The sequence below is a fragment of the Citrus clementina genome, unplaced genomic scaffold, assembly GCF_000493195.1.
Source record: "Citrus clementina cultivar Clemenules unplaced genomic scaffold, Citrus_clementina_v1.0 scaffold_9, whole genome shotgun sequence".
In the NCBI taxonomy this organism is placed as follows: domain Eukaryota; kingdom Viridiplantae; phylum Streptophyta; class Magnoliopsida; order Sapindales; family Rutaceae; genus Citrus; species Citrus x clementina.
The window spans coordinates 4,295,405-4,321,337 of record NW_006261964.1 but is presented as its reverse complement, the minus strand read 5'-3'; the positions used below and the strand labels follow the sequence as shown (position 1 = coordinate 4,321,337).

Genomic DNA, 25,933 nt, shown 5'->3' with positions numbered 1-25,933 from the left:
AAAGGCATATATATTGTGACTTAAGGATGATTTTCACTTGTGATTTCTTTCCGACCAGTGACGAGATCCAATGCCTGTTTATTTCACTGCATAATTCGAAAAAGATAAAACCTATTGACTTCCTTTTAAGAATTTCCATCACAGATAAATTACAATATCACTTAACATTCAAATACTCATACAATAGCTGATATCTCTAGCATTACTGTATTATAATATCTCGTGACAATAAGAATTGTCTCAAGAACATTAGAAATTAACAAGTAACGAAAATGGCTTATTAGTATTACTTTACTTATAAAATTATTAACTTAAAATTGAACAAAAAAATATTTTTTTGAGATATGCCATTGAAAAATTATTGGATTTTTATTTAAAATGTGACATCCTCAACCAAAAAATAAAAAGATGGATAATTTGTCAAACATTAAATGTCAAAACCCTAATAAAAGCTCCACTCTAAAACCATTTCCCAAAACGTTCTGAAGCGGCCCACGGTTCAAAATCATAAAACTTGTAAGGCTAATTGGAATATCAATTGGGCTTACATTTTACAAAGCCTTTAAAACCTGTTCCAAGATAATTTAAAAAAAAAACATTATTGTCTTCACACTTATAAAAATAGAACAGAAAACTGAAGCTGATTGATTAAGCAAAATACAACACAGTACGCGAATACCGTTCACAGATTATAGAGTGAAGAAGGAAAATTACAGCTCTGCCTATAAAGTAAATTCTGCGTGCTAAGCTAAACAAAATACAATCTGATCACCAGCAGTTTAAACCAGAGAGGCTCAAATGAAATGAGCTGCCCCTGACTGCTCGCTCATTGTCAAAGCAAAATCAGTTGCAGTCTCAAACATTCTGCAGTAAACATTCAAAACAAGATCGAATTCATGACTACCTGCTGTTTGCTTCGAAGAAACAATCTCTTTCTAGTATAAGGAACAATATTGCACAAGCTATTGGGGAAGTGCTGAAACAACAATCTTGATCTCACTAAGATTTCAAGGAACGTTCATGACTTGGATTGACTGCAACACGTCTGAAACGGCAATGACAAGATCACCTGATTTGATCATTCCCCTGGCCTTGAGCAATGAGAATGTTCTATTAAGGTTGCTTTCCATATCATCAGAGAAGCTCAAGCGGAATGGTATCAGACCCCACCGTAGATTCAGACGTCTTCGCACAGATGTTGTACTAGTGAAGGCAAAGATTGGGCAGTCAGGTCGGCATCTAGACAAGAGAGACGCCATGTGGCCAGTCTTTGTATATACAAAAAGTGCATCCACCTCTAGATTATTTGCTGCAAAATCATAATATAATCCATGTCAACAGCTGGGATAAAACTAATGTATCAACAACAAAAGGAGCTTCAGATAGTAACATAAGCCAGAAAAGAGAGACTTCAAATTTCCTTAATCCAGCAATAGAATATAAAGGCAGCATATACTTACCCATCTTGGCAGCAGAATTACAAATCTCTTCCGAAATACTCTCTGCAAAAGAAGATCCTACATCTGGGAGTTCCATAGCTTCATGGCGCTTCTCTTCCCTCCACCATTTCTCAATTCTGAGACTGACACTCCTGAGCACAGTCAATGCCTTATCTGGGAACTGGCCCATAGCTGACTCACCAGATAGCATTAAAGCATCTGCTCTCTGTCTAACTGCTTCAGAAACATCAGCTACTTCAGCTCTGGTTGGTGTAGGGTACTCAATCATAGATTCAAGCAACTGGGAGGCAACAATAACTGGCTTATTCAGCTGCCTGCAAAGCTGAACAATCTTTTGCTGGGCTGACGGCACCTGCTCCAATGGTATCTGAGCACCCAAATCTCCTCTGGCAACCATAGCTCCATCTGATGCTAGAATGATCTCTTCCAAGTTCTTTAAAGAGTCGATACTCTCAATCTTTGCAATGACAGCAATATCACTGCAATATATGGTAGGAAATCCTTTGTAAGCCAAAGGAGTAATAGGGGTGGAGGATGGGGGAAGCATTGCCCCAAAAAAACTGATTGGTTTAAATGAGAAAAAACCCAAAAAATTATAAACTACAAAGGAAATTATGGTTTAAAACCGAAAAAACCGAACCAATTCAATTTAGATTATTATTTCTATAAAAAAACGACGGTTCAATTCGATTTGGAACCGAACCGAACCATTGCCCACCCCTAGATGAAATATAATAATAATATCATGTAATATGCTACAAACCACTTTGGAAAATTTTCAACATCATGGAAGCTACAGTTGTAGATACAATTAAAAGAAGCTAAATCAATTTGAGCTGGTCAACTTAAGCTGCGACAAATGATTACAAAAATTTCTTTTTAAAAAAAAAAAAATTAATACTAGAGAATGCAGTAACAGACGACAACACGGCAATTGTGTAAAAAATATAACACACATTTAGAAATGACATTGCAATGGCAATTGTGTAGAAGAAATAACATACATATATTAAGGAATTATTACCTATCACGAGATCGTGCAGCAATATAGCTCTTCAGGTGATTAATTACTTCAGCAGACTTGACAAATGAAATGGCTATAAAATCAACACCTTCAGTAATTCCAAAATCGATGTCCAGCCAATCCTGTAGATTAAAAAAGTCCAAGCATGAGACCACACAAAAAAATGTTTGATTTCAGGGAACATTACCTCACTAGACAAGCTAAACATCAGCAAACATGCACAGAAAAATTGCATATAAGTCCCGATCAAAAACTTTCTTAAATAGACCTTTAACAAATACTGTAGTTAAAAATAAATCAATTTTTCTAAACCTTGTTAGCCCATAATTATGAGACAGACCTAAATTTCAATAATCTCATAAGAATTCACAAAGGCAGACAAACCCAAGATGAAATAATGCCTTAAGAATTCACAAAGACAAGAAACAATGATTCTTAAAAGCTAACAGGTTTGACAAAATATCAATGTCCAACCAATCCTATAGATTAAAGAAGTCCAAGCACATGATGTTGCTCCCTTTCTCTTTCTCTTTCACTATTCAACCCAAACAAACAACAAAACAAAAACTTGATAGAACTTGATCAGAGATGGAGCTAATATTATTATTATTCCTGTTTCCTTTGTTAGAAGTATAGAATGAATTTTATGTTTCTAAAAATGATTTCACAAATGATCCACCAAACATATATTTAGTGTTTCTTGAATTCGCAAAGCCAAAAATAGGATTTGAAAACAATACCAAATGCACTCTTATACTTTGCTATTTTTATGGGTTGCTGAGAAAAATGTAAAACAAAAAGTCAGTGATTATGTGAGAGAGAGAAAGAGAGAGAACTAAGGTCCACATGAAGAGAGAAATTTAATTTCGATAAATCTTAACCATTGATTTAACCTTGATCCCGGGTATATTCAGATATGTAAAAATAAGAGTACTTTTAGGGGGCCGCTGATCCGTTCAGACTGTTCCATATACATATAGTTTGGGGAAAGATTACTTCCTTAGACAAGCTCGACAGAAGAGTACATACAAAGCAAATTAACAAATAGGTACGACCTAAAACCTTCTTAAACAGCCTCTAACATTTTCTGCAGTCTAAAATCAATTAATTTTCTAAAATCTTATTACCACCATAATTAGACAAACCAATATTTCAAAAATCTCTTAACAATTCACAAAGACAGACAAATCAAAAATCCAATATGTCTTAAGAATTCAAAAAAGACAAAACTTCTTAAGTAATGATACTTATAAGCTAACAGCTGTTACCAACAAACTATTTTCGTCTCAAAGACATGCAACTGCCATGTAAATTGCTTACATGGTGAAACAATTCAAGAAACTGGATAAGTTCACTTGGTAGTAAGAAAAGCTTAATGCTCCAAGGTTAGGTAATTAGACATCGTGTAAAAAGTGGTTGTAACTTCATGCTTTTACCTATAATATTCCTTGAGGCAGCACAAAGCTTCAAGATCTAGGAACCAGTTCGGTCTTTTGGGACTTGCTAGTCAGTAAAAAGTCTCAGGCTCTCAAGAAAATATTTTCACGGTCAGCACTCTCAGCCCTTTCTATTATTTCTCTACCCTATCTCATGACATCAGAAATTTAAAGGAAAAAACAACAATTACTAGTTTTTAGCACAAGACTCTGGCAGGAAAAGGAAATCCAACCTTAGGAGAAATTGTTGGGAGCATAGCATTACGCTCTCGTACAAGACTCCCATCCCTCCAGAAAGTTAAATTAGCTCGTGGTAGCAACAGTCCAGGATCAGTGCAACGGCATTTGACATCAGGTCCAATCTTCTCAATCACCTCAAACCTCACCATTCCACCATCCACAAGAAGTTCATCCCCAACTTTCACATCTGTATCACAATAAATTTCAGTTAAAACTAAATTGATTATTCAACATAACCACCCACATTAGCATAAGAAGAAACGAAATACAGAGATTATCTCTCATAGAACTGAAAGAAAACATTTTCCAGCAAATGTAATTACCTTCAGCAAATCCATCATAGTTTACAGTGATGGTGCGTTCCGGGCGAGGTGAGTCAAAAGCTCTAACAGTAAAAGTCCAGATTTCACCATCCTGCACATTAAAATAAACTGATCAGCATAAGCCCTTTCTATCATGAACTCGCCCGCCCCCCCAAGTAAAACAAGGTTTGAGCTTTCACCAAACTAAACTTTTTATCAACCACTCTGAGCTTGGCTCCATTTGCTCATTACTGGACGAAGCTCCCACTTGGTATATTTTACCCATTGAGCACTTTTTATGATAGATACTCCTCTGATCATAACCTAGATAGTGTGCAGTTCCCGCCAACAGCTTCAAGGATCACTACTATTTTATATTTATACTCAACTTCAAGTTCAAATGCACTATATCTCATCAAGTCAATCTTATCAAACTTGAGGCTTTCTCAAATCTTTTTCAAGCTTAGACTAGCTTAAACTTCAAAGCTTAGCTCAGCATGGGCACCCTTGTCATTGCAAAATAATTCACCCCCGAAAAACTTTTCAAATTTACACAAACTATAAATCTCCCTTCTTATTAGGCATTAGAACTCATAACATAATCCACATAATATACCTAGAAAACCAGAATCTCATAGCAAGCATAACATTAGTTTTTAAATCCAAAGAAATTACCATCACTTTGAAAATTAGCCACTATGAATATAAACTGGAAATTAAGATTTTACCTCAGCTCTGGCGGACGGAGGGCCGCTGAGATCGCCCATGTGAATCTCACTTCCTTCAGTATCCATCATAATGGCAACGGCAAATCCCTTCTCCTCATTCAACCTCCTGACTCGCTCGATCACTCGTCTATGCCACTCGCGCGTGCCGTGACACATATTAATTCTAGCCACATTCATTCCCCCAACAGCCAACGCCTCCAGCTGCTCGAACCCGCACGTGGCAGGGCCGATCGTGCACACGAGCTTCGTCCTTCTCGTGCTCCTGAATCCATTCTCCTTCAACTCCGCTTCCGTCACGGAATCCACCTCGATCGATGACGAATCCGTAGAGCTTGCCGGCGTCTGCGACACGCGAGATAGAATCTCGGCCGTTCCGTTATCGGTGGTTAGGACTTTCGGATCTGAAGACGACGACGAGGCGTTCGATTTTATTGTAAAATGTTTAGTTGTGACGGGGAACCGGCGATTGGAGGTTGTGAGGGAGGGAGTGAATAGAGAGGAGTGGTGTTTGGGGAGAGTAATGTTAGATGAAGGAGTGAAGAAGTGAAGAGATTGCGACATGATGACCGGCGTTTTCCAGTAACTCCTAAGCGTCAAGATTGTCAAATGAGAGAAATGAAATCAAGAATTGAAGGCTTTTATAATTTATAGGAGTTTTTAAACAGAAAGATGGGCGGAGGTTGCGAAGGAGGCGAAGTATTTGTTCAGCTTCGACAATGTCGCCACTCGCTTAGTGAGCAGAGAAAAGACACGCACACACTTTGCAGCCGCTAATCGGCTTATAAATTATAGGGTTATTTCCACCCAGCCCTCAATTGTTTTGACATTTTCCACCACGCCCGTAAATGTTTCAACAATTTTCATCCCACAACCATTCCGTTAATTTGACCGTTAATTTTAACAAAACTGCTTAAAATTTAAGTAAATGTCAGAAATACCCCTTATCTTGAATTGGAGAAGAGTTAAATGATATAAAATACTAATTCAATAATTGATATTTATATTAAAAATTCTTAATTAAAAGTAATTTCTAGAGATGGTAATGGGGAGGAGACCAACATCCTCGTACTCATCCCCTTCAAACTTTTGGTATATATAATATTCAAATAATGATTTTCAAAACAAAATTTAAATAATGTGATTTTTATACAATATTGACGTGATTGTTGTCCATGAGTAATGACACCTGCCGATCACCGATTATGGCACAACAAAGTCACATGTGTGGTTGCTAGTTGACGTTGCGATAAGTTAGACTACTCGGCCACTGAGAACGCAACGTGTTACTAGGCTATGATGAGATGAAGACGAGTTGGGTGCTTACTACTGCACGAATAATTTGGAAAGGACGAGTAAGATTGTGAGAAAGTGATTTAGAATTTGATTTGTGAGTTATGAGCTTGTGTGAATTGTGTGCTTTTAGTTGTAGTTAAGTCTAAATTATATTAAACATTTTATATTAACTAATATTTATATTTTTTGTATAAATATTTGATATTTGTTATTTACACCAATATTTAATATTTTACGATTTACAATTTATTATTTATTGACTAATAATTCTAGAAAAATAAAAATAAAATAAAAAATTAAAATAGGAAAATGGGGAAATGGGAGGGGATAGGGATTCCACCTTATCCCCGTCCCTTCCTCGAATAAATAATTGGGTGAAAAATCATTTTCGTCTCTTTTCCGAATAAGAAATTGAGTATAAAATCGTTCCCATACTCTCTTAAAATTAAAAAAATCCCCAAGGACCCCTGTCCCCCATAGGAATTTTTGTCATCCTTAGTAATTTCACAGTAATTACATTAATTAACTTATCAAATAAATTTAATTTATCATTATCAAATAATATTTAGGGCATGAACTTCCAAATTTACCCTTTGACCGTTAGAATAAACGGTCAAATTAACGAATTTGGGTGCGGAGTGAAAATTATTGAAACAATTTGGGCTTGATAGAAAATATTGAAACATCTGAGGGCAGGGCTCAATTAACCCTAAATTATAATCGCAAAGTAAATACGCATGATTCGATGTATCCGAGTCTAGTTAGTTTGATACGTGGCAGCTTCTTATTGCTGCCTGCAAGGAAATGGTAATTCTGCTTTTTGTTGGTGCTTGTACGAGATGTGTGGGAATATACTTTAGGAAATAGCATCTGGAAACTAGAGATAAATTCGCAAGCAATTTTTTTTTTGAAAATTAGATAAATTAATCGATTGCTATTTCCTTTTTCATTGAAGGAGTTCGATGTTCTAAGATACTTAGCGTTGCACAACTATGATGAATTAAATAATTTTTGAATTTAAATTAAGCTTCTTTAATCTCACGCTTGGCATTATTTTTATTTTTTTTCATAAAACTAAAAAAGTAATAAAATCCATAATTCTTTGTCAAATAATAAAGTTTATAATTCTGGGTCAAATTTCACGTTTGTTTGATATTCATATTTTTTAAAATTAATTTCAAACATTACGTTGTGTTATACAAGTTGTTGCGACACCTATTTATTAATTGAGTAAAATAATTACAAAAAAAGTAGTATTAGTTATTTGCTAAAAAAACAAAAATAACGAAAATCGTTTGATCAAAAGTCCGAGGTGGCCCCAGGTCCACGTAGGCTGCCAGCATGGCACACGCCACGATGCATTGTATTGATACGTCATCTTCCGTTCCAACACGGGAGGACAATGCTTTTACTCCCTTCCCAATTTTTTTCAATGAAACCCAGACACACAAATAAATAATTAGAGAATTGTCTCAAATCTCAATCGCGATCACTTTCACATAAAACAGATCTCTCCATCGCAATTCGCAAAATCCAGAGGTTTCAATCCCCTGCATCGCAAATCACTCCCTTCATCATCAGCTCCCATCCATCCACCCCGCCCATTTCATCATCTCCCAGTCTCTCCATCCAGATTCGATCTCAATTCACTCTCACGTCGATCCTTCACGGAATCGGTTTGTTTTTTGTCGAATATTTTGATTTCAGGCCGTAATTTATATAACCTGATACAGATTTGGAAGTTAATGTTTTTTAAATATATTTAATTGATAAATCGTCCTTTTTTAGTTTTTTAGGGATTTAAAGAGGGAAAGGTATGGGAGCATTGGTATCGAAGTTTTGGTTCATGTTGTTTCCTGGAAAGGATTATAAAATTATAATCGTGGGGTTGGATAATGCTGGCAAAACGACGACGCTTTACAAGTTGCACTTGGGAGAGGTGGTCACTACTCACCCTACTGTTGGCAGCAACGTTGAAGAGCTTGTTTACAAAAACATTCGATTCGAGGTGCGATATCATTAAAAATATTCATCCATTTCCGTTTTTAATGATTTCTGTTAGTTTACTATGTGTTTAATAACTGTTAGTTTTGCTGTGCTGAGGCATGTTGCGTTTATAACTTGTTTTGATGGTTAAGGATTGATTTTTGTAGAGGAATTTCACAATAGTGTGGTGTATTAATGCAAATAAAGCGGATTTTCCTTTTTCATTTTGGGCGAGTGTTTGAGAATTTAGGCTGAAATTTTCTTGGCCTTCGAAATGATTCCTCAAAGTTAAGTGTGATAACTTAACAGATATTAGAGGTGCTTGACACCAGGTTTACTTGTTTTTAAATGTGATTTATGGGCACTGGGTGTTTCTTTGTCGGGTTATTGAATTTTTTTGGGATTTGAGCGTCGGGATAAGGAAGACATAATTTGCAGGCTTTTGGGATAATTTAGCCTTTGATGCCTGTGAATAGTGGGTTAATTGGAAAATAGGATGGTGGTTCAACAATATAATTGTGAGCATAAATACATGAATTTCTTTTTTTCCAGGAAGTTGTTCTTAAAGACAGCAGCAGGTTGTAGGGGAAGCTAGTGCGGATTTAGCTTTATACACAAGTAGCAGTTTGACTCTGTGATTGTGACGTGTAGTATGAGCTTTTATGTTTCCTTATCCTGTTTGCGTCCTGTATGAATTCACCATTATATAAACTAAAGATTTACCACGAGTATCAATGCATGTTGATCTTTAGCTTCAGAAACTAAATTATAGGTTTAATATTCGCAATTCATACAGGACGCAAACAGGATAAGGAAACATAAAAGCTCATACTACACGTCATGAAAATATGTTTGTCTAGATTCAATTCATTTCTTTGGTTTTATACGATAATATCTTCAAACAGATAATTATTTGTGGGCCATTGGTTCTACAAGAACCTTGGCGGTAGACTAGCTACAGTCTAGTGCTTCTGATGATTTGAGCCTTTTAGATTTGTGATTATGTGCTTAATCTTGGAATTGGTACTAGCTGTGCTGCTGTGGACCAATTCATATGTCAAATGTATTCAGAAGGCCACAAGTTGATCTTCTAAAGGTGGTACTATTGGGCTTTACCTATAGCTATGGGGGAATTTTTCCCTCCTGTGAACTCTTCTTTATCTATTGTGTGACTAATTCTTCTTTCTTTTCCTTTCTCCTGGAAGTTCTTCTTTTTACCAACCAAACAAAGTTTGCCCTTTTCTTTTATTTTATTGCACTAGAATATAGTAGCACTTGGACTTGACTTGGCAATGCTGCATCCAGTTACTTTAGTATACCTTGTGGTCTAATATTGGTGTGAAAACTTGTTCATTTGACTTTGTTGTTTGTATCAGGCCTGGGATGTTGGTGGACAAGAAAGGCTGCGGACATCATGGGCAACTTATTATCGTGGAACCCATGCTGTTATTGTGGTTATAGACAGTACTGATAGAGCCAGGATTTCCATTATGAAGGACGAACTATTCAGGCTTCTTGGGCATGAGGACCTACAACAGTCTGTTGTACTTATATTCGCAAATAAACAGGATCTCAAAGATGCTATGACCCCAGCTGAAATCACCGATGCCCTTTCTCTTCACAGCATCAAGAATCATGATTGGCACATTCAAGCCTGCAGTGCACTTACTGGAGATGGGCTGGTTGATGGTCTAGAGTGGATTAGCCAGCGAGTTACAGGGAAAGCTCCAAGTTGAAGAAGCTGAAAAATAAATTCGATTAGATGGTTCATCATCCACATACAGGGATCTGAGGATCAAGTAAGAAGTTTGTTTTCTGTACCATGTAACTCTATCAGAGCCATTCTTGATAAATCTGCGGATTGTTTTCACGTTTTGATTTGTCCCAAAACTTCTTATCGTTTTACACAATGAAACATTTCATTACTCACACATTCTCGGTCTTTAAGGATGTGCAAAGAGAAGTATCTTCTGTAAACTTCTTGTAAGACTTCTTATTGTTCAAATTTGTACATTCCCCAATATGATATACTTGAAAAAATCATCACTTTCAGAGAACGAGCTTCGACAAAGTGTCATTTTCTACAGAACGAAGCATTATATTGAGCAACCAATAAAGAAGGAGCTTCTAGAAAATTAAGGAGCTTCTAGAAAATTGGAGGGTAATATAAATAGCGACATATAAAACTGTAACATGTAATTTGAAGTGTCTGTGTATGAATAATGATGGAAGAAATCGCTTGCAAACTGTAACCATCACAGAATCCAGCATCTGCAGCCTCGTGACTCTTTAGGTCTTTCAAACCACCGATCCCATAATGGATTCAAAGGACCATTTGTTCTGTCAAGGCAGAATTAAAAGAAATTTCAGAAATAGCCAAATTAGCTCCAGGAAACTAATATAAGAACCCAAGGAGGGACATTTACATTGGCAGTAGAGGATCCGGTATAGCTTCAACATTTCTCAGTGTTCTGGCACATCAAAACAAAAATTAGATTCTGAAATGTCGTCTGTAAGTTTTAGACGAACGATTAATCGCATAATCTTACTCGTTGCATGCAGCTGAGGCCTTCTCTGTCTTGTCAAGTTGTTCCAACTCCTCCTGCGTAATACACATTAATTTATTATAATACTGTCCACATTACATATTATTATAATACTGTCCACAATAATTTATTGATGACCTACCTATGTTTGGCAATTTCAGAAGCTACAATGCACCAACTTTTGCTTCATTAAATATATTTTAATTTTTATTATAATTATTTTATTTAATAATCCTATATTATATTATACTATATTATTATATGATATTAATATAATATAACATTCATATGTTAGTAATTACTATAAAAATAATTATTTATATTTAATTTAATACAATTAATAACAAAATAGTAATGAGTTTAAATAATATCAATTTATTATTAATATGAAACTAATACAGTAAACATCAAACAGTGTACAATATTGTTATAATATAATGTTAATGCAATACAACATAATACAATACTCTTATATTAAATAATTCAATACGGTGCGCCAAATGCACCCATAGAGATTTAAGTAGGTGAATCAGAGAAGTAGGATCTCAGCTGATAGAATTGATAATAACATTAAAGGACAAACAAATAAATAACTGACAGGAATCCATAAATTTTACAGCACCAAGAAACCATCGCATGCCAATATTCCAAATCAATGGAGAGTTTCATACTTTACAACTTTCGGGCTACATATTCCATGCAGTTATATTTACCAAAATTATTATCACCAGTCAAATTCAGTGATCTTGGATGCCCCACCCGAGATCTACGACCAAAATAGAACCTGATCTAGGAAGTTGAAGGACAGATGTAACCTAATAACCTAATGAGGAAAATAATAGCATGTTCGTGAGATTTTCCAGTGATTGGAAAGAATCTAGACATTAATTAACTCTTAGGAAATTGATTTTGTTGCTGAGGAGACAGTCCCAGTAAATTCTCAAAAGCCTCAGAAGCACTGGACAGCCGATTGATTGTCAATAATAAATGCATCAAACCTGTTCTTTTGAAAAAAAAAAAATCACCAGGATCAAGGATTTGGGTTACAAGCCTGAAGTGCCATCCAAAGTGATAAATGAACCTAAGGCTCAGTCTGAATTTTTACAAAATTAGTATTGCAATATTAAAGAGGTAATCCTCAATCCGTAAATGAATTTGACCAGAGACCATCTATGGCTGAATACTAGTTGAAACGAGATCATTCATGAAATACACTACAGCTACCTTTAAGAGTATGAATTTGGCTATTGTTCAACCAATTACTGTTTGGCTATTGTCCAACCAATTACCGTAAAAATCCATGCAAAAGAGGAAATGAATGAGATTACAAAGACGAGGGGAGGCGTCCATTCTTCTAAAAGTATAGAATTGTAATAAGCACTATCTGCGAATTACCAAGCTCATAAAAATGTAAACCTCCTTCTCTGAATCATTTCTTAGATAACTTGACAGGTAAAAGTGGATCAGTATACATTTCAGGTTGTTGACTGTGTGCAGAAACATTTGTAAACATTAATCAGAAATACACAGGCCTGAAACTAAGCAATATATCCAGATGAAAACAGCTGTTCTTCCATAGCGTCTGGTTCGATTGGGTGTCTTCAGCCTCCTATCACAGGCCTGAGACTAAGTCCCCTCTATTCTTGCCCAGCTATAGCCATTAATCAGTAGAATTGCGACTGTAGGTCTCTTCTGAGGAAAACTACCTACCTGTTTCAGCCTATGCAGAAGGATTTAGATGAAGGAAAATTCTCCAGTTGGGTTCAATTGTAAACGACATTTAATCAACCCAAAAAGATAATTATTCTAATATTCCTTTACCCCACCTCAATCTCATCAAGATACCAAACTTGGTTAGACCAGGACTTGATTCCAAGACCTCTTTTACAACAACAAGAAGATACCCAATCAGCTTAAACTCGCAAGTCCAAGAAAAAACAACAATATTATTAATTCCAATAACAGCCAGCACAAGTTGCTCTGCCTACAAGATGCCACGCCCTGTGCTTCCTCACATTAAAAAGAAACGACTGTGACTGAATAACTAACCGTAGGCTTACGCTTTCCTTATAGAGCCATGTATTACAAAAATAGAAGCAAACTATAACTGACGCGACTCAGAGAAATTTCAAACAAGTCGATACAGGGAAAAGGAAAACAAGGTTTAAAATTTACTTCAGGGCAATATCTATTGTAGACTGATATTTGAGAACCTACAAACCCCCTTAACTTTTGAGAGTAATCCACCAAAAGCCACTGGCTCGCAACAAAATTCTGAGCCCTAACCATAATAAAGCGACCCCCTCAAGATTCCACATTTTCTTACAAAAACACATTATATCAAAATACTGAACCAAGTGATCTATCAAACAAGAGTAAAATCTAACAATCGATTCAACAGGATTTAATTTGCATGGCTCCAGGGACCAATAAACTCTTATAAACAGCTGAAAACTCTCCATATTCTTGAAACAATTCACCAGAGTAGTCATCTCTGATAAACAATTGAAACGTGATAGCAATTTCTGTCATCAAGCAAATTGATATGCAAGGCCCCACCATTTTAACTTCAAAATTAAAATTCCCTCAAAAAAAAGTAAACTCATTTTTCACCTCCCTACATTAACAATGCAGAAGATTGATACCACACCATTATCCTTTTGAGATTACCCTTTCCAATCAATAATCATAAACACACACAAAACAGAAAATAAATAACCAAAATAACCATAAAAATAATAAAAACCGAAAAAAGGAACTAACCTCTAAGAATCTAGTTTCTTGCTCGAGCCTTTTAAGTTCAGCTTGTATTCTGTGCTTGCCTCGAGTATCGCCACTACCAGTCAAAGATTGAGTTCTTTGAGTATTCAAACCCCTGGAATCAGACCTATCCGATTGCATCTCTCAATTCGCAAATTGAATACAACAAAAAGAACAGTAAAAACCCAAGCTTTATTAGGAGCAATAAAACAGCCTAGTACAAAACAAAACTTGTGTGTACATCTGTATCACCAAAAAGAAGCCATTAGAGAGGAAACCAAGGATGACCCAGATGAAATCTCGATGGACCCCATGAAACTAATAACAAAAACAACAACCCTGTCGTTTCAAAGCAAGAAGACGGATCTATGTTACTGTCTTAAAGCACACATCAACATAGAGATGGAAAAAATGAAAAGAAAAGAATGAGAGGTTTTTCTTTCTGCTGTTGAAAAAATATAAAAGTGTGTAGGAGTGAAAGGCTAAAAAGACAGACTTTTTGTAAGGCGTTTGTTCTTTCTTTGATATGTCTCTTGTTATGTTATGTTCTGTTTTGTTTTGTAATGTTGGGTTTGGGTGATGTATCAAAGCCAGCACCCTTTTTTTTTCCCTCTCATTTTCTGTGTCCTTTTTTGTCTCTTTATGGTTCGTTCGTTCACTCACTCGCTATGGTTCTGTTCTTTCTTTCAAAGCTTTTTACTCTGTACTCGCACCCAAACAGCGCGCGTGCGGATCCACCATTACCAGACGGATAATATCATCTGGGCCTTTGAGATTTATTGAAAATCACAAATAAAGATAATACTTATTCTCACGTAGAAAATTTTTTATTTTACTAATGTACTAATAAAGTGTTAAGAATTCGAAGATATAAATTTCCATGTCAAGAAACAATGACCGAAAGCACAAAGATTTTGCTCCATAAGTTTGTCATACCTTCGCATAAGTTCTTAATGAGTGTCATAATTATTTTAGCTAATTAACATAAGAATCTGAGATAGTTTATCCACAGTAAATAATTTGGAATCTATAAATTAGATTAGATATACATGACCCTATTGATGCCTATTTATCTAATACAATGGCCTCTTGTGCATTGATTCGAGCCCAATTTGTGTTTGTGTTTGAAAGTTTAGTTTTTATTGATTGTGTCGTGTATTATAAAGAACTGCTATTGATTTTATCAGAGTGCTTGAAGGAAATTTGATGTTCAAACAAACATTCATATAAGTGCGAAGCTACTTATTCACATATTATATTAATAAGATGAGTGTTAAGAACAATCGTTTGTCTCCATGATTGTCTCAATCATGGATCAAGATCCTCTCCTAATATGATCTTATTATGAACAAATTCTATTAATATGATTGGTGGTTAATAAATTTTAAAAAAAAAGTTAAATCATAATCATACACTAACACTAAAACACATGTGGCACAAGATCTGTAAAAAATCAGGAGTGTTCAGATCAGGAGAGGATCTTGATCTCTCAATCATTGTGTTTTATACGTGACATGTGTTTGTATTATTTTTTATAACTTTTCATTTCATTTGGGAACAATGATGACATTCTTTTATCAACCGAAATTCTTTCTTTTAGGTGTTTGTCGTAATCAATTAGGGTTTGACTATGTTAGAATTGTTTCATGATAAAACACTGTTGATAACCATACGATCATAGATATAAATATTAAATATGTAATTATTGATATAATCTAATGATCATTATCAATATTTTATAGTAGAGCATCTCCATCATAGCCACTGCGAATCAACTGAGATCAAATCATTAAGAAAAAAGAAAAAAGAGAAAAAAAAAAAAAAGAGAGAAGCAGCAGAAGAAGAAAAAGTTGTATTTGTAAAGTTATTATTACAACGTATATATTTATTCGTGTAACTTTATAAAACAAGGGGACTGAGATGTGAGTTCCCATTTTATACTTTCTGCATTTAAAAAGCAGAGCGTGTAGATCAGCCGAAGGGTAAGAGCGTGACCACGGCAGCGGTGTTCGACGCGTGGAAGTCCACTGTAGAGGTGGGACGTCGTTGTCTTGTGTTTGATTGGGGGGTGCGAAACACGCGGGTGCGTTGAAATTCGTGAGCCCGTGCAGCTCTTTTTTCTCCCCCCTTTTTTGGCTGCGTTCCGCGCCTCTTTCCTAATCCTACTCCCTCTCCCAGTTCTCTGTTCGTCAAACCTTATTCACGCCAAATTGGCTTAGATTCTGTAACATACGCACCCAATGCATGCACCACACCTGTCCTGCATATGGAGAAAAAGCATGCAATTATTTTTGTTTGGTAGCTAGCTAACCAATCAGGAACTGGCTAAGTTGGATCTGTATGTTACAGAATCTGTAACTTAGCTAGCTCCCTCTCCCAGTTCTCTGTTCGTCAAACCTTATTCACGCCAAATTGGCTTTCCCGCTTTGGCCCCCTCCCCTATCTGACAGCGTGGACACCTCTCCTGTACCCAGTCGTTGGTTCTTTCAGTAAATCCCACCAATAGTCTCTTTTATTATTCTTTTCTTAATCCTGTTTTTGTCCCTTTTCGGTTTGGTAAAGGCGTAAAGCTTAGCCCTTTAATCATTTCTCGAAATTGTTGCTATTGGTGATTGGCATGCCAATCAAAGAATGTGGACAATTTGTTTCATGTGAAAGTCTTAGAATGACAACTGAAATAAGATTGTACTTGAATATGTTTTCCTTGCCGCGACATTTTGTATAGAAATTGATTGTATCATCCGAATGACTTTTGGTTTTTGAAAATTCAAAAAAGAAAAAAGAAAAGGACGGCATTAGCTGTGTATCCTATTTGTGAATTGTATTTTGATTTATTTGTAAAATTGTTTTCATAATTTAAAGCAAAATTGTAAGTGTCGGCACATCAACTGTGCTGGCAGCTTAATTGAAGTGCTTGCTGTGTTCGATCTCATGAGTGTAAGGGTAATGTATATCTCAAAGAGATTCTTTGCATTTTTCCAAGTGGCCAGGCTCTGGCAGCTTCGATGCATGCACCTGGTGGCATTTTTGTTTGAATAGGCAATGGATTGTGTGTCTCTTCCAGCTCACGTGTGCTCTCTGGATATCAAATCAGCTGGGTGATTTCAATCCCAGCAATCATATATATACGAATTGAAAATGGGATATTTCCACTTAAAATTCTAGTTTAAATCCACACATTGATATCTAATCATTAATTTATTCAACTCAATCCAAACACGGAAACCATACTCTTCCTGAAAAAATCAAGACCATTGATTTTGTGAACAACATATTCCTGAAAAGCCTACACACGCGCGCGCACCCACTATGAAATCAACCTAACAGTTGTTCTTCTATTTGGTTCATCTTTGACGTCCATCTCTTCTTCTATTCCGCTGCTTTAATTTCCTCCCGCTCAATTGCGGCCTCTAGAATCAACAAACCTTCCAAGGCTCTGGTCTAATTCCTATGTTAATTGATTGATGATGCTGGATTTAATTGCAACTCACTTGTTGGCAGTAACAACTGAATTTTGATTTAAGTTTATTTAAAAATACTAGGTGGTAATATGAGAGTTTCATGCTTCTTCAAAGAAATTGATGGTCTAATTGCGATCCTACCTATAAAGATAGATACGAGTCCCCGAATATGATAGATTCCATGCATCTGGTAGATTTGATAGCATGTGATTGCAGCCTTTTGGTTTTTGAGTCATCTATTTAATAGTGTTTTAACTTTTAATCTCTTAAATTGAGATAACTGATCGGTGATATATTGATATCTAAATTTAAATCCAAAAATTAGGTTAAAATGAATGCCATATGCACTAATATATATCTCAGAATTGGACATAAATCCCTCCGCACATCGATCCCCAATTTATGGTATGTCTCAACTCTGGAAAAGAGAAGTGGTGCCCTTTCGATTTGAGAATGTTTGCAACTCACAAATGCCATAACTTATAAGACTTCAGAATTGCCTTACTCTTTACTAAAATTGAAGGAATTAATTTCCTCTTTATACTCGGCCTTAAAAAAGTAATCTGAATCTTGCTTTAGCTGGTATGATTTCTGAAATAAAGTGAAACCATAAGCATTCATTCATAACTCTCAAATCCCAATATCCCGAAGGGCTTCATGGATTCGGTTCAGAAGCCTACGTTACTGCCACGTCGACACACGTGGCACCCTCATGCACACACACCCTGCACCTCATATATTAGGTACGTGCTTCGATTTGCTCGTAATAACTCAGGATTTCGCCTGCTCGTTGCATCATTTCCCACGAACGGACAAAACCAAAATCAAGAAACGGCCACTGTTGAGCTTCTGCAATCTCATCCAACTCACTCGTGATGAAGAAAGTAATTCCATTTTCTACATTCAACTCAAATGCCACCACAAAATCTGCGTTATTATTACTAATATCTTCCCATGCCTCAGAATTTTCAAAGCAAATAAAAATGTCCTTGGATAACCTGATGGGTGTTGAAAAGTCAAAGAAGAGCTTGCTAATTTTAAGGTTGGTAGCACGATTTGGTACACCAACAATTGTGGAGATTCTTCAAGCCGAAAAGAAAGAATGGACAAAGGGGATGGATTTGGAAAAAAATAATAATTAAAAAATTATATTTTAATTATTTTATTCTTTGCATAGTAATTCATTTCTCCTATAAATAGTCAAGGATTTCATTTATTTGAAATCATCCCAAAATTGTTAAGCTTATAAGTTTCTAAGCTTTTGAGAGAAGTGAGAGAAATGTGTCTGGGAAATTTATCTTTCCTGCAGAGTGTGAGAGTACTGGGTATATTTGGGTTTCTAGGAAGTGAGATTCATTACTCAAATATTGTACTCTATTAATTGTTAAATAAACAATTATTCTTTCTTGTCTCCATGGATGTAGGTTTAATTACCGAACCACGTAAATTCTTGTGTCCTTTGTTTTTCTGTAATTATTTGGTGCGCTTGATTCCGCATTCCGCGCACAACAAGTGGTATCAGAGCCGAAGGTTTGTACTTGGGGGGATACGGTACTGTTCACGTATACGGTACTGTTCACGTATACGGTACTGTTTACGAATACGGTGGAGACGACCATTTGTACTTGGGAGACAGTCTATTGTAAGTAGTGTGTATTTTTGCATGTCTAGGAAAGTTCTGTCAACAAAGGCAATAAGAGTCTAAGGATTCTGGTTTTTAATTAGGACCGAGTTCCCGTCCAATTTCCTGAGAACTTTCCTGGTGCATTTATTCACGCGAAATTAACATCATAAAGACTGTTTTTCAAGTAGAAATAGTTCGTTGAGAAAATGGTAGAAGGTAAAACTTCCAGAATTAGGGAGAGATCTACCGAGACTATTTCAGGAGACACTTCAAGTGGGAGGCGAGATTTGTCCAATCGCTATTCAGCACCTGTTATAGGAGGCCAAAAGATCGATGTTGAAAAGTTTGATGGGAAAATCAACTTCGGCATGTGGAGGCGCGAAGTTATGGATGCCCTTATTCAAATTGATCTCGATGTTGTTTTGAAAAATAAAAGACACTTGTATGATGAAGAAATTTAGGATCGTATGAATAAAAAAGCTTGTGGTCAGATCAGATCTTGTTTGACCAAGGAGGTGAAATACTTGGTGAAAGATGAGGAGTGTGCGGTGACTTTGTGGCGTACATTAGAGGAGAAGTATCTGGTGAAAAGTCCTGAAAATCGCCTTCATGCAATGAGCCAAGTATATGGTTTTCGAATGAAGCATGGGGTATCAATGCATAATCATGTTTCAAGATTTGAAAAGTTACTTGCTGATTTGAAGAATCTTGATGAAGATATTAAGGATGAAGTCAATGCTATGATTCTGTTACACTCACTATCAGAGGAGCCATTTTGTGACTACTTTGATATATGGGAAGAGTGTGATTGTCTTTAAAGATGCTTGCACAACATTGACTAGCTTAAAGATTCGGCATAATGATAAAAATTCTGAACGAGCATCGGGCGATGGAGAAACAAAAGAAGCGTGGTGGAAAGAATTCTCGATCCAAATCGAGAAGCAGAAATATAGCTCGAGATGAGTGTGCCTTTTGTCATGAAAAAGGTCATTGGAGGAAAGATTGTCCAAAGGCTCAAAAGAGAGATGGGAAGAAACCAGCAACAGCAAACATGAGACGGAAAGATAAGGGCTCTGATTATTCACTAAGTATTACTCCTGCAGCATACGTGGCTAGTTTGAGCGAGTGGATACTTGATACTAGAGCAACCTATCATTTGTGTCCTATTAAGGAATGGTTTACAAATTTTCGTAATCTGGAATCCGGTGCAGTTGTGATGGGGAATGATCAACCTTGTCGCATAATGGGGATAGGAACAATTCGGCTCAAAATGTTTGATAGAATGGTTAGAGAGCTCAAAGATGTTAGATTTGTTCCAGCTTTAAAGAAAAATCTAATTTCTGTAGGTGCTTTGGAAGCTAAAGCTACAAGATTACCATTGAAGATGACACAATGAAGTTTATACATGGGGCTATGGTGATTCTGCAAGGAGTTCGGCGTCACAATCTGTACTATTTGAAGGTGTTAACATATATGTTTCCATAATATTGATTTTGATGATAACAAACAAAGTTAAGAATGATTAATCTTTTAAGCTCAAATTATTTAATATTCTTTTAAATAAATCATTATTTTCACATTATAAATGTTTTGTATTTAATGGAAAAATGATTTTATGAAATTGATTGTTTTTATTCTTTTTAAATAAATCATTAGTTTCACATTATAAATGTTTCATTCTTAATGGAAAAATGATTTTATGAAATTGGTTGTTTTTCAAAGTTCATGGTTTAATTGAAAGAATTTTGAAAACTTTGAAATAAACAAGTATTGCTTGAATTTTGGTAAAGGACTTATTTGAAAAGTGTCATAGCATTTTTGGGCTATAACATAATTTCAGAAAGTTTTGGGATTAACAAAGCATTACTTAAAAATTCTGAAATTGGACCTATTTGCAAAGTTTCATGACGTTTTGGGCTATGGTACAATTTTGTAAAGTTTTGGGGTCAAACTATAATTTCAAAAAATAGTGCACTGTGCAGGTTACTGTAGCAATCACTGTAGCAAACGGCTAACCGTTTATTTAAAACCGGCTAACCGTTTATTTAAAATGGCTAACCGATAATTTTCAGAAAGCATGTTCTTTAAAGTATTGTTAATATGATGATTCTGGAAACTAACGGTGAACCGTTTACTGAAAACGGTTAACCGATTATTTCCAGTTTGCTAACCTTGAACCGTTTAGTAAGAACGGTTAAACCAAATTTGTTTTGCAGGTCTCTGGAAATTAACGGCGAAAGGGTAAGCCTAAACGGCTAACCGTTTATTTGAAAATTAGCCCAACGGTAACTTTGACCGACCGAAACGGTTAACCGTTTAGGGTTAACGGCGAACCGTTTTCTGTCCGACAGTTTGTAACGGCTAGATTTTCAGCTCTAACTATAAATAAGCTCATCCAAATTCAAACAAGATTGATCACAACACAATCATTGAGCTTATATTCGAGAATACAATCTTCATTGAGCTTTAAACACATTCTCTCTTCATCTATTCACACATTGGGCATTGATTTGTAATCTTAAATATTGTGTGAGAGAAAAATAATTTGTAATCTTCTACTTTGAGTGATTGTAAGTGTTGGGATACACTTGGGTTAAGAGATTGGGGATAATCTCTTGTTGTAAAAGTCCATTGACACCTTGGAAGTCAATTGTAAGTGTTTGAAGCCTTGGGAGGCTAGCTTAGTGAAATCCTCAAGCCCGGTGAGCTTGGAGGCGTGGACGTAGGCGGGGATTGCCGAACCACGTAAAAATCTTTGTGTTTATTTTCTCTTCCCTTACTCTTTTAATATTGTGCATGATTGAATTTATTGTTTTCAATTTGATTAAGGCAATAGATTAAATTGTTGAGAGAATTGTATTGCATAATTTTTAAAATCCCAATTCACCCCCCCCCCTCTTGGGTTGCATACTTGTATTTCAGAAGGGAGGTACAACTGATAAAGCAAATGTTGTTGAGGCGCACAGTGACACCACCAAGCTATGGCATGTATGACTGGGACATGCTGGAAAGAAGTCTTTGCAAACTCTGATGAGGCATGGACTCTTAAAAGGTACTAAAACCTGTAAATTAAATTTCTGTGAGCATTATGTAGTAGGCAAAAAAACAAGGGTCAAGTTTGGTACAGCTAATCACGATACTCGTGAGATCCTTGAATATGTTCATAGTGATGTATGGGGACCAACCAAGACTGCATCAATTGGTGGAAGCCATTATTTTGTTACATTTATTGATGATTTCTCTAGACGTGTGTGGGTGTACACCATGCGAGCAAAGGATGAGGTTCTAGAGATTTTTGTGAAATGGAAGAAATTAGTGGAGACTCAAACTGGTAGAAAGATCAAAGTATTATGATCTGATAATGGGGGTGAATATACTTCTGATCCATTCTTGCAAGTATGTCAGAATGAGGGTATTAAAAGACATTTCACGGTGAGACATACTCCGCAACAGAACGGTGTGGCTGAGCGTATGAATCGTACTTTACTGGAGAAGGTACGGTGTATGTTATCTAATGCTGGTTTAGATAAAAAGTTTTGGGCTGAAGCTGTGAGCTACGCAAGTCATTTAGTAAACCGGTTGCCTTCTGCTGCAATTGGAGGTAAAACTCCTATGGAAATGTGGTCTGGAAAGTATGCACAAGACTATGATTCCCTTCGTGTATTCGGGTGTCCAGCTTATTATCATATCAAAGATGGTAAACTGGATCCTCGTGCTAGAAAAGCTATCTTTGTGGGATTCAAAGGTGGAGTAAAGGGCTTCAAGTTTTGGGATCTCGAAGACAAAAAGTTTATGTGTAGCAGAGATGTCACATTTGATGAAGCTTCAATGATGAAAGCTTCAAGTTCTCAGCAGGTGGAGAACAAGACCAAAGAGGTATTGCATCGGGTAGAGTTTGATGCAACTCCATATGTACCAGTTAGTTCTACATCAAAGAAGAGTTCAACTATGGAGGTGACACCTAGAGTTGAAGAAGAGGTTGTTTTTTCTGATGTCCCACAAAATGAAGAAACAATTGATGATATAGATAATGATGATTTTATAGCAACAAGGAGGCCAATAAGAGAGATAAAGAAACCCGGATGGCTTACTAAAAATGTGGTGGTAGCCTATGCACTTCCAGTTATTGATGATGACATCCCCAACACTTTCAGTGAAGCATTACGCAGCAGTGAAAGTGATCAGTGGAAGTTAGCCATGGAGGAAGAGATAAAATCTCTCCATCAAAGCCAGACTTTGAAACTTATAAAGTTACCAAAGGGAAAAAAGGCTATTGGTAATAAATGGGTCTACACCAAAAAACAAGGATCTCCGAATCAAACAACTCCTCGATACAAGGCAAGGCTCGTGGCAAAAGGTTTTGCTCAAAAGGAAGGTATTGACTACAATGAAGTTTTCTCTCCAGTTATAAAACATACTTCCATTCGTATCCTACTTGCCTTAGTTGCAGATTATGAGTTAGAGTTGGCTCAATTGGATGTTAAGACGGCGTTCTTACATAGAGATTTAGAAGAGGAAATCTATATGATTCAGCCTTGTGGTTTCAGAGTTGCTGGAAAGGAGAATCATGTGTGTAGGTTGATTAAATCTTTGTACGGACTGAAGCAATCGCCAAGGCAGTGGTACAAAAGATTTGATTAATTTATACAAGAGCAGAAATTCACCAGAAGTGAACACAGTCATTGTGTTTACTTTAGAAGACTACCAGATGGAGCTTTCATCTATTTGTTACTCTATGTCGATGATATGCTTATAGCTTCGAAGAATAGAGATGAGATCGAAAGATTAAAGAAGCAGCTGGCTTCTGAGTTCGAGATGAAAGACTTGGGTGATGCACAGAGAATACTTGGGATGGAGATTCGTAGAGACAAGAAGAATGAGAGCATATGGTTGACTCAAAAGTCTTATTTGAAGAAAGTGCTAGAAAGATTCGGTATGGATGACAAAACTAAACCGGTATGTACACCTCTAGCTCCTCATTTCAAATTAAGCTCTTTTTCATGTCCTAGATCTCAAGAGGAGCGCGATTACATGGCTCGTGTTCCATATGCTAGTGTTGTGGGTAGTATTATGTATGCTATGGTATGCACAAGGCCCAATATATCTTAAGCAGTGAGCATGGTTAGTAGATACATGCACAATCCAGGTAAAAATCAATGGCTTGCGGTAAAGTAGATTCTTCGATATCTGTATGGGACAGTTGATGTTGGGTTATTGTTCAAGAAGGATTATGGTCAACAATGTATTGGGTATTGTGATTCTGATTTCGCTGAAGACCTTGACAAGCGAAGATCAACAACAGGCTACGTATTCACATTGGGTGGAGGTCCGGTTAGCTGGAGGTCGATTCTACAATCGACAATTGCTCTGTCCACTACGGAAGCAGAGTATATGGCAGCAACTGAAGCTGTAAAAGAAGCTATCTGGTTGAAAGGCTTGTTAGGTGATTTGGGAGTAATCCAGGAGAACATTGCGGTCTTCTGTGATAATCAAAGTGCGATATTCCTTGCGAAGAATCAAACATATCACGCTCGGACGAAGCACATAGATGTGAAATATCATTATGTGAGAGAGATTATCGAGAGCGGTGCTGTGTTGTTGAGAAAGATTGATACCAAAGATAATCCATCAGATATGTTGACGAAGTTAGTTTATGGAGTTAAGTTTCAACATTGCTTGAAATTAATTCAAATCCTTCGATTGTGTTAAGATATGTCCTTCGGGAATTTTGAACTACGGTTGGCTTGATCCCAAATTTTGGGTACGTAGGCAGTCATAGAGATGCAGCCACTTTGGGGATGATGGTTCGTTGGTAGTCGGCTCAGATTTGAACAAATCTTCGCCGAGGTGGAGAATTGTTGAAAAATCAAAGAAAAGCTTGCCAATTTCAAGGTTTGTAGCACGATTTGGTAAACCAACAATTGTAGAGATTTTTCAAGTCGAAAAAAAAGAATGGACAAAGGGGATGGATTTGGAAAATAATAATAATTAAAATTTTTTTTAATTATTTTATTCTTTGCATAGCAATTCATTTCTCCTATAAATAGCTAATGATTTCATTTATTTGAAATCATCCCAAAATTGTTAAGCTTATAAGTTTCTAAACTTTTGAGAGAAGTGAGAAAAGTGTGTCTGGGAAATTTATCTTTCCTGCAGAGTGTGAGAGTACTGGGTATATTTGGGTTTCTGAGAAGTGAGATTCGTTACTCAAATATTGTACTCTATTAATTGTTAAATAAATAATTATTCTTTCTTGCCTCCGTGGATGTAGGTTTAATTACCGAACCACGTAAATTTTTGTGTCCTTTATTTTTCTGTAATTATTTGGTGCGCTTGATTCCGCATTCCGCGCACAACAATGGGTTCTGTTTTCGGTGGACTGAGGCTCACCGCCGATGTGTCCTGCAACCAGAGTATCAACTTTGTGAATCACTAGGGAAGCTTGAGATTCATAAGCCTAAGCTGAAAAAGGATCTTACGCCGCTTGATCAATTGGCTACGACGACGACGAGTATTACTACTACTATTCCTGATCCTCCACCACTAGGACCTGACCTTGGCCGTGGTCCTGATTTTCCAGGGCCGCCATTGCCCCCACCACCAATTCCTGACATTCCATTGAAGCCTCCACATAAACCGCCGCCAAAGAACCCGGATGAGGTGCCTCCTCAGACTCCTCCGCATAAGGTGCTGCCGCCAGACTATCCGCCTGGACAGCGTCCCCCGGCCCAGTGCCACCAGATGTTTAATTAGTCAGAAACCTAGTGATCATTGACACCCGGCCCTTTTGGCGTCGTTAGAATGCTTTTGCAGTTTTGCTAGTTTAATGCATTACTTTCTTTATTAACACCTACTATATATATATTTTATTTAATTAAAGATCTAGGCCTAATTTTATTACTGGTTCGTGAGCAGCATTATCATAACTTAGGTCTTGAGTTTAGTTTGAGTTATAGTGTGCGTGTTTTTTTTTTAATTTAATAAAAAAAAATATTGATCAATTAAGATGCTGTCTTTACTAAATCATAATCTTCGTTTAATGTTATTTTTGCTGGAACAAGATTGTATCCGTA

At 36.4% G+C, this 25,933-nt stretch overlaps 3 protein-coding genes across 4 annotated transcripts; 1 reads left to right on the top strand and 2 right to left on the bottom strand.

Moving 5' to 3' along the window:
* Positions 1–624: 624 nt before the first annotated feature.
* LOC18033338 (pyruvate kinase isozyme A, chloroplastic) lies at positions 625–5,930 on the bottom strand. Its single transcript, XM_006420002.2, has 6 exons — positions 5,191–5,930; positions 4,484–4,574; positions 4,154–4,347; positions 2,485–2,606; positions 1,461–1,939; positions 625–1,309 (listed from the first exon to the last, which is right to left on the bottom strand). The coding sequence occupies exons 1-6, from the start codon at positions 5,749–5,751 to the stop codon at positions 1,008–1,010; spliced, it is 1,749 nt and encodes a 582-aa protein (XP_006420065.1). The 5' UTR covers positions 5,752–5,930; the 3' UTR covers positions 625–1,007.
* A 1,972-nt stretch (positions 5,931–7,902) lies between these two features.
* LOC18033176 (ADP-ribosylation factor-like protein 5) lies at positions 7,903–10,400 on the top strand. Of its 2 annotated transcripts, none has more exons than XM_006420000.2 (3): positions 7,903–8,159; positions 8,280–8,491; positions 9,846–10,400. In XM_006420000.2, the coding sequence occupies exons 2-3, from the start codon at positions 8,300–8,302 to the stop codon at positions 10,203–10,205; spliced, it is 552 nt and encodes a 183-aa protein (XP_006420063.1). In that variant the 5' UTR covers positions 7,903–8,159; positions 8,280–8,299; the 3' UTR covers positions 10,206–10,400. The 2 variants fall into 2 exon arrangements, with proteins under 2 accessions (XP_006420063.1, XP_006420064.1); XM_006420001.2 differs by having other exon boundaries at positions 8,272–8,491.
* A 199-nt stretch (positions 10,401–10,599) lies between these two features.
* Positions 10,600–14,331, bottom strand: LOC18031928 (guanine nucleotide-binding protein subunit gamma 1). The gene is made up of 4 exons (XM_006419999.2): positions 13,779–14,331; positions 11,019–11,071; positions 10,896–10,940; positions 10,600–10,809 (listed from the first exon to the last, which is right to left on the bottom strand). Exons 1-4 carry the CDS (start codon positions 13,914–13,916, stop codon positions 10,725–10,727), a joined length of 321 nt encoding a protein of 106 aa, XP_006420062.1. The 5' UTR covers positions 13,917–14,331; the 3' UTR covers positions 10,600–10,724.
* Positions 14,332–25,933: the final 11,602 nt, after the last annotated feature.

Coding starts and splice junctions, on each gene's coding strand:
- LOC18031928 (XM_006419999.2), bottom strand. CDS start 13,916: ATGCAATCGGATAGGTCTGATTCCAGGGGTTTGAATACTCAAAGAACT. Junction 10,941..11,018: donor GCCTCAGCTGCATGCAACGA/GTAAGATTATGC, acceptor TTGATGTGCCAG/AACACTGAGAAATGTTGAAG. Junction 10,810..10,895: donor CCGGATCCTCTACTGCCAAT/GTAAATGTCCCT, acceptor CTGCCTTGACAG/AACAAATGGTCCTTTGAATC.
- LOC18033338 (XM_006420002.2), bottom strand. CDS start 5,751: ATGTCGCAATCTCTTCACTTCTTCACTCCTTCATCTAACATTACTCTC. Junction 2,607..4,153: donor TCCCAACAATTTCTCCTAAG/GTTGGATTTCCT, acceptor TTTAATCTACAG/GATTGGCTGGACATCGATTT. Junction 1,310..1,460: donor TAATTCTGCTGCCAAGATGG/GTAAGTATATGC, acceptor ATGATTTTGCAG/CAAATAATCTAGAGGTGGAT.
- LOC18033176 (XM_006420000.2), top strand. CDS start 8,300: ATGGGAGCATTGGTATCGAAGTTTTGGTTCATGTTGTTTCCTGGAAAG. Junction 8,492..9,845: donor ACAAAAACATTCGATTCGAG/GTGCGATATCAT, acceptor TGTTTGTATCAG/GCCTGGGATGTTGGTGGACA.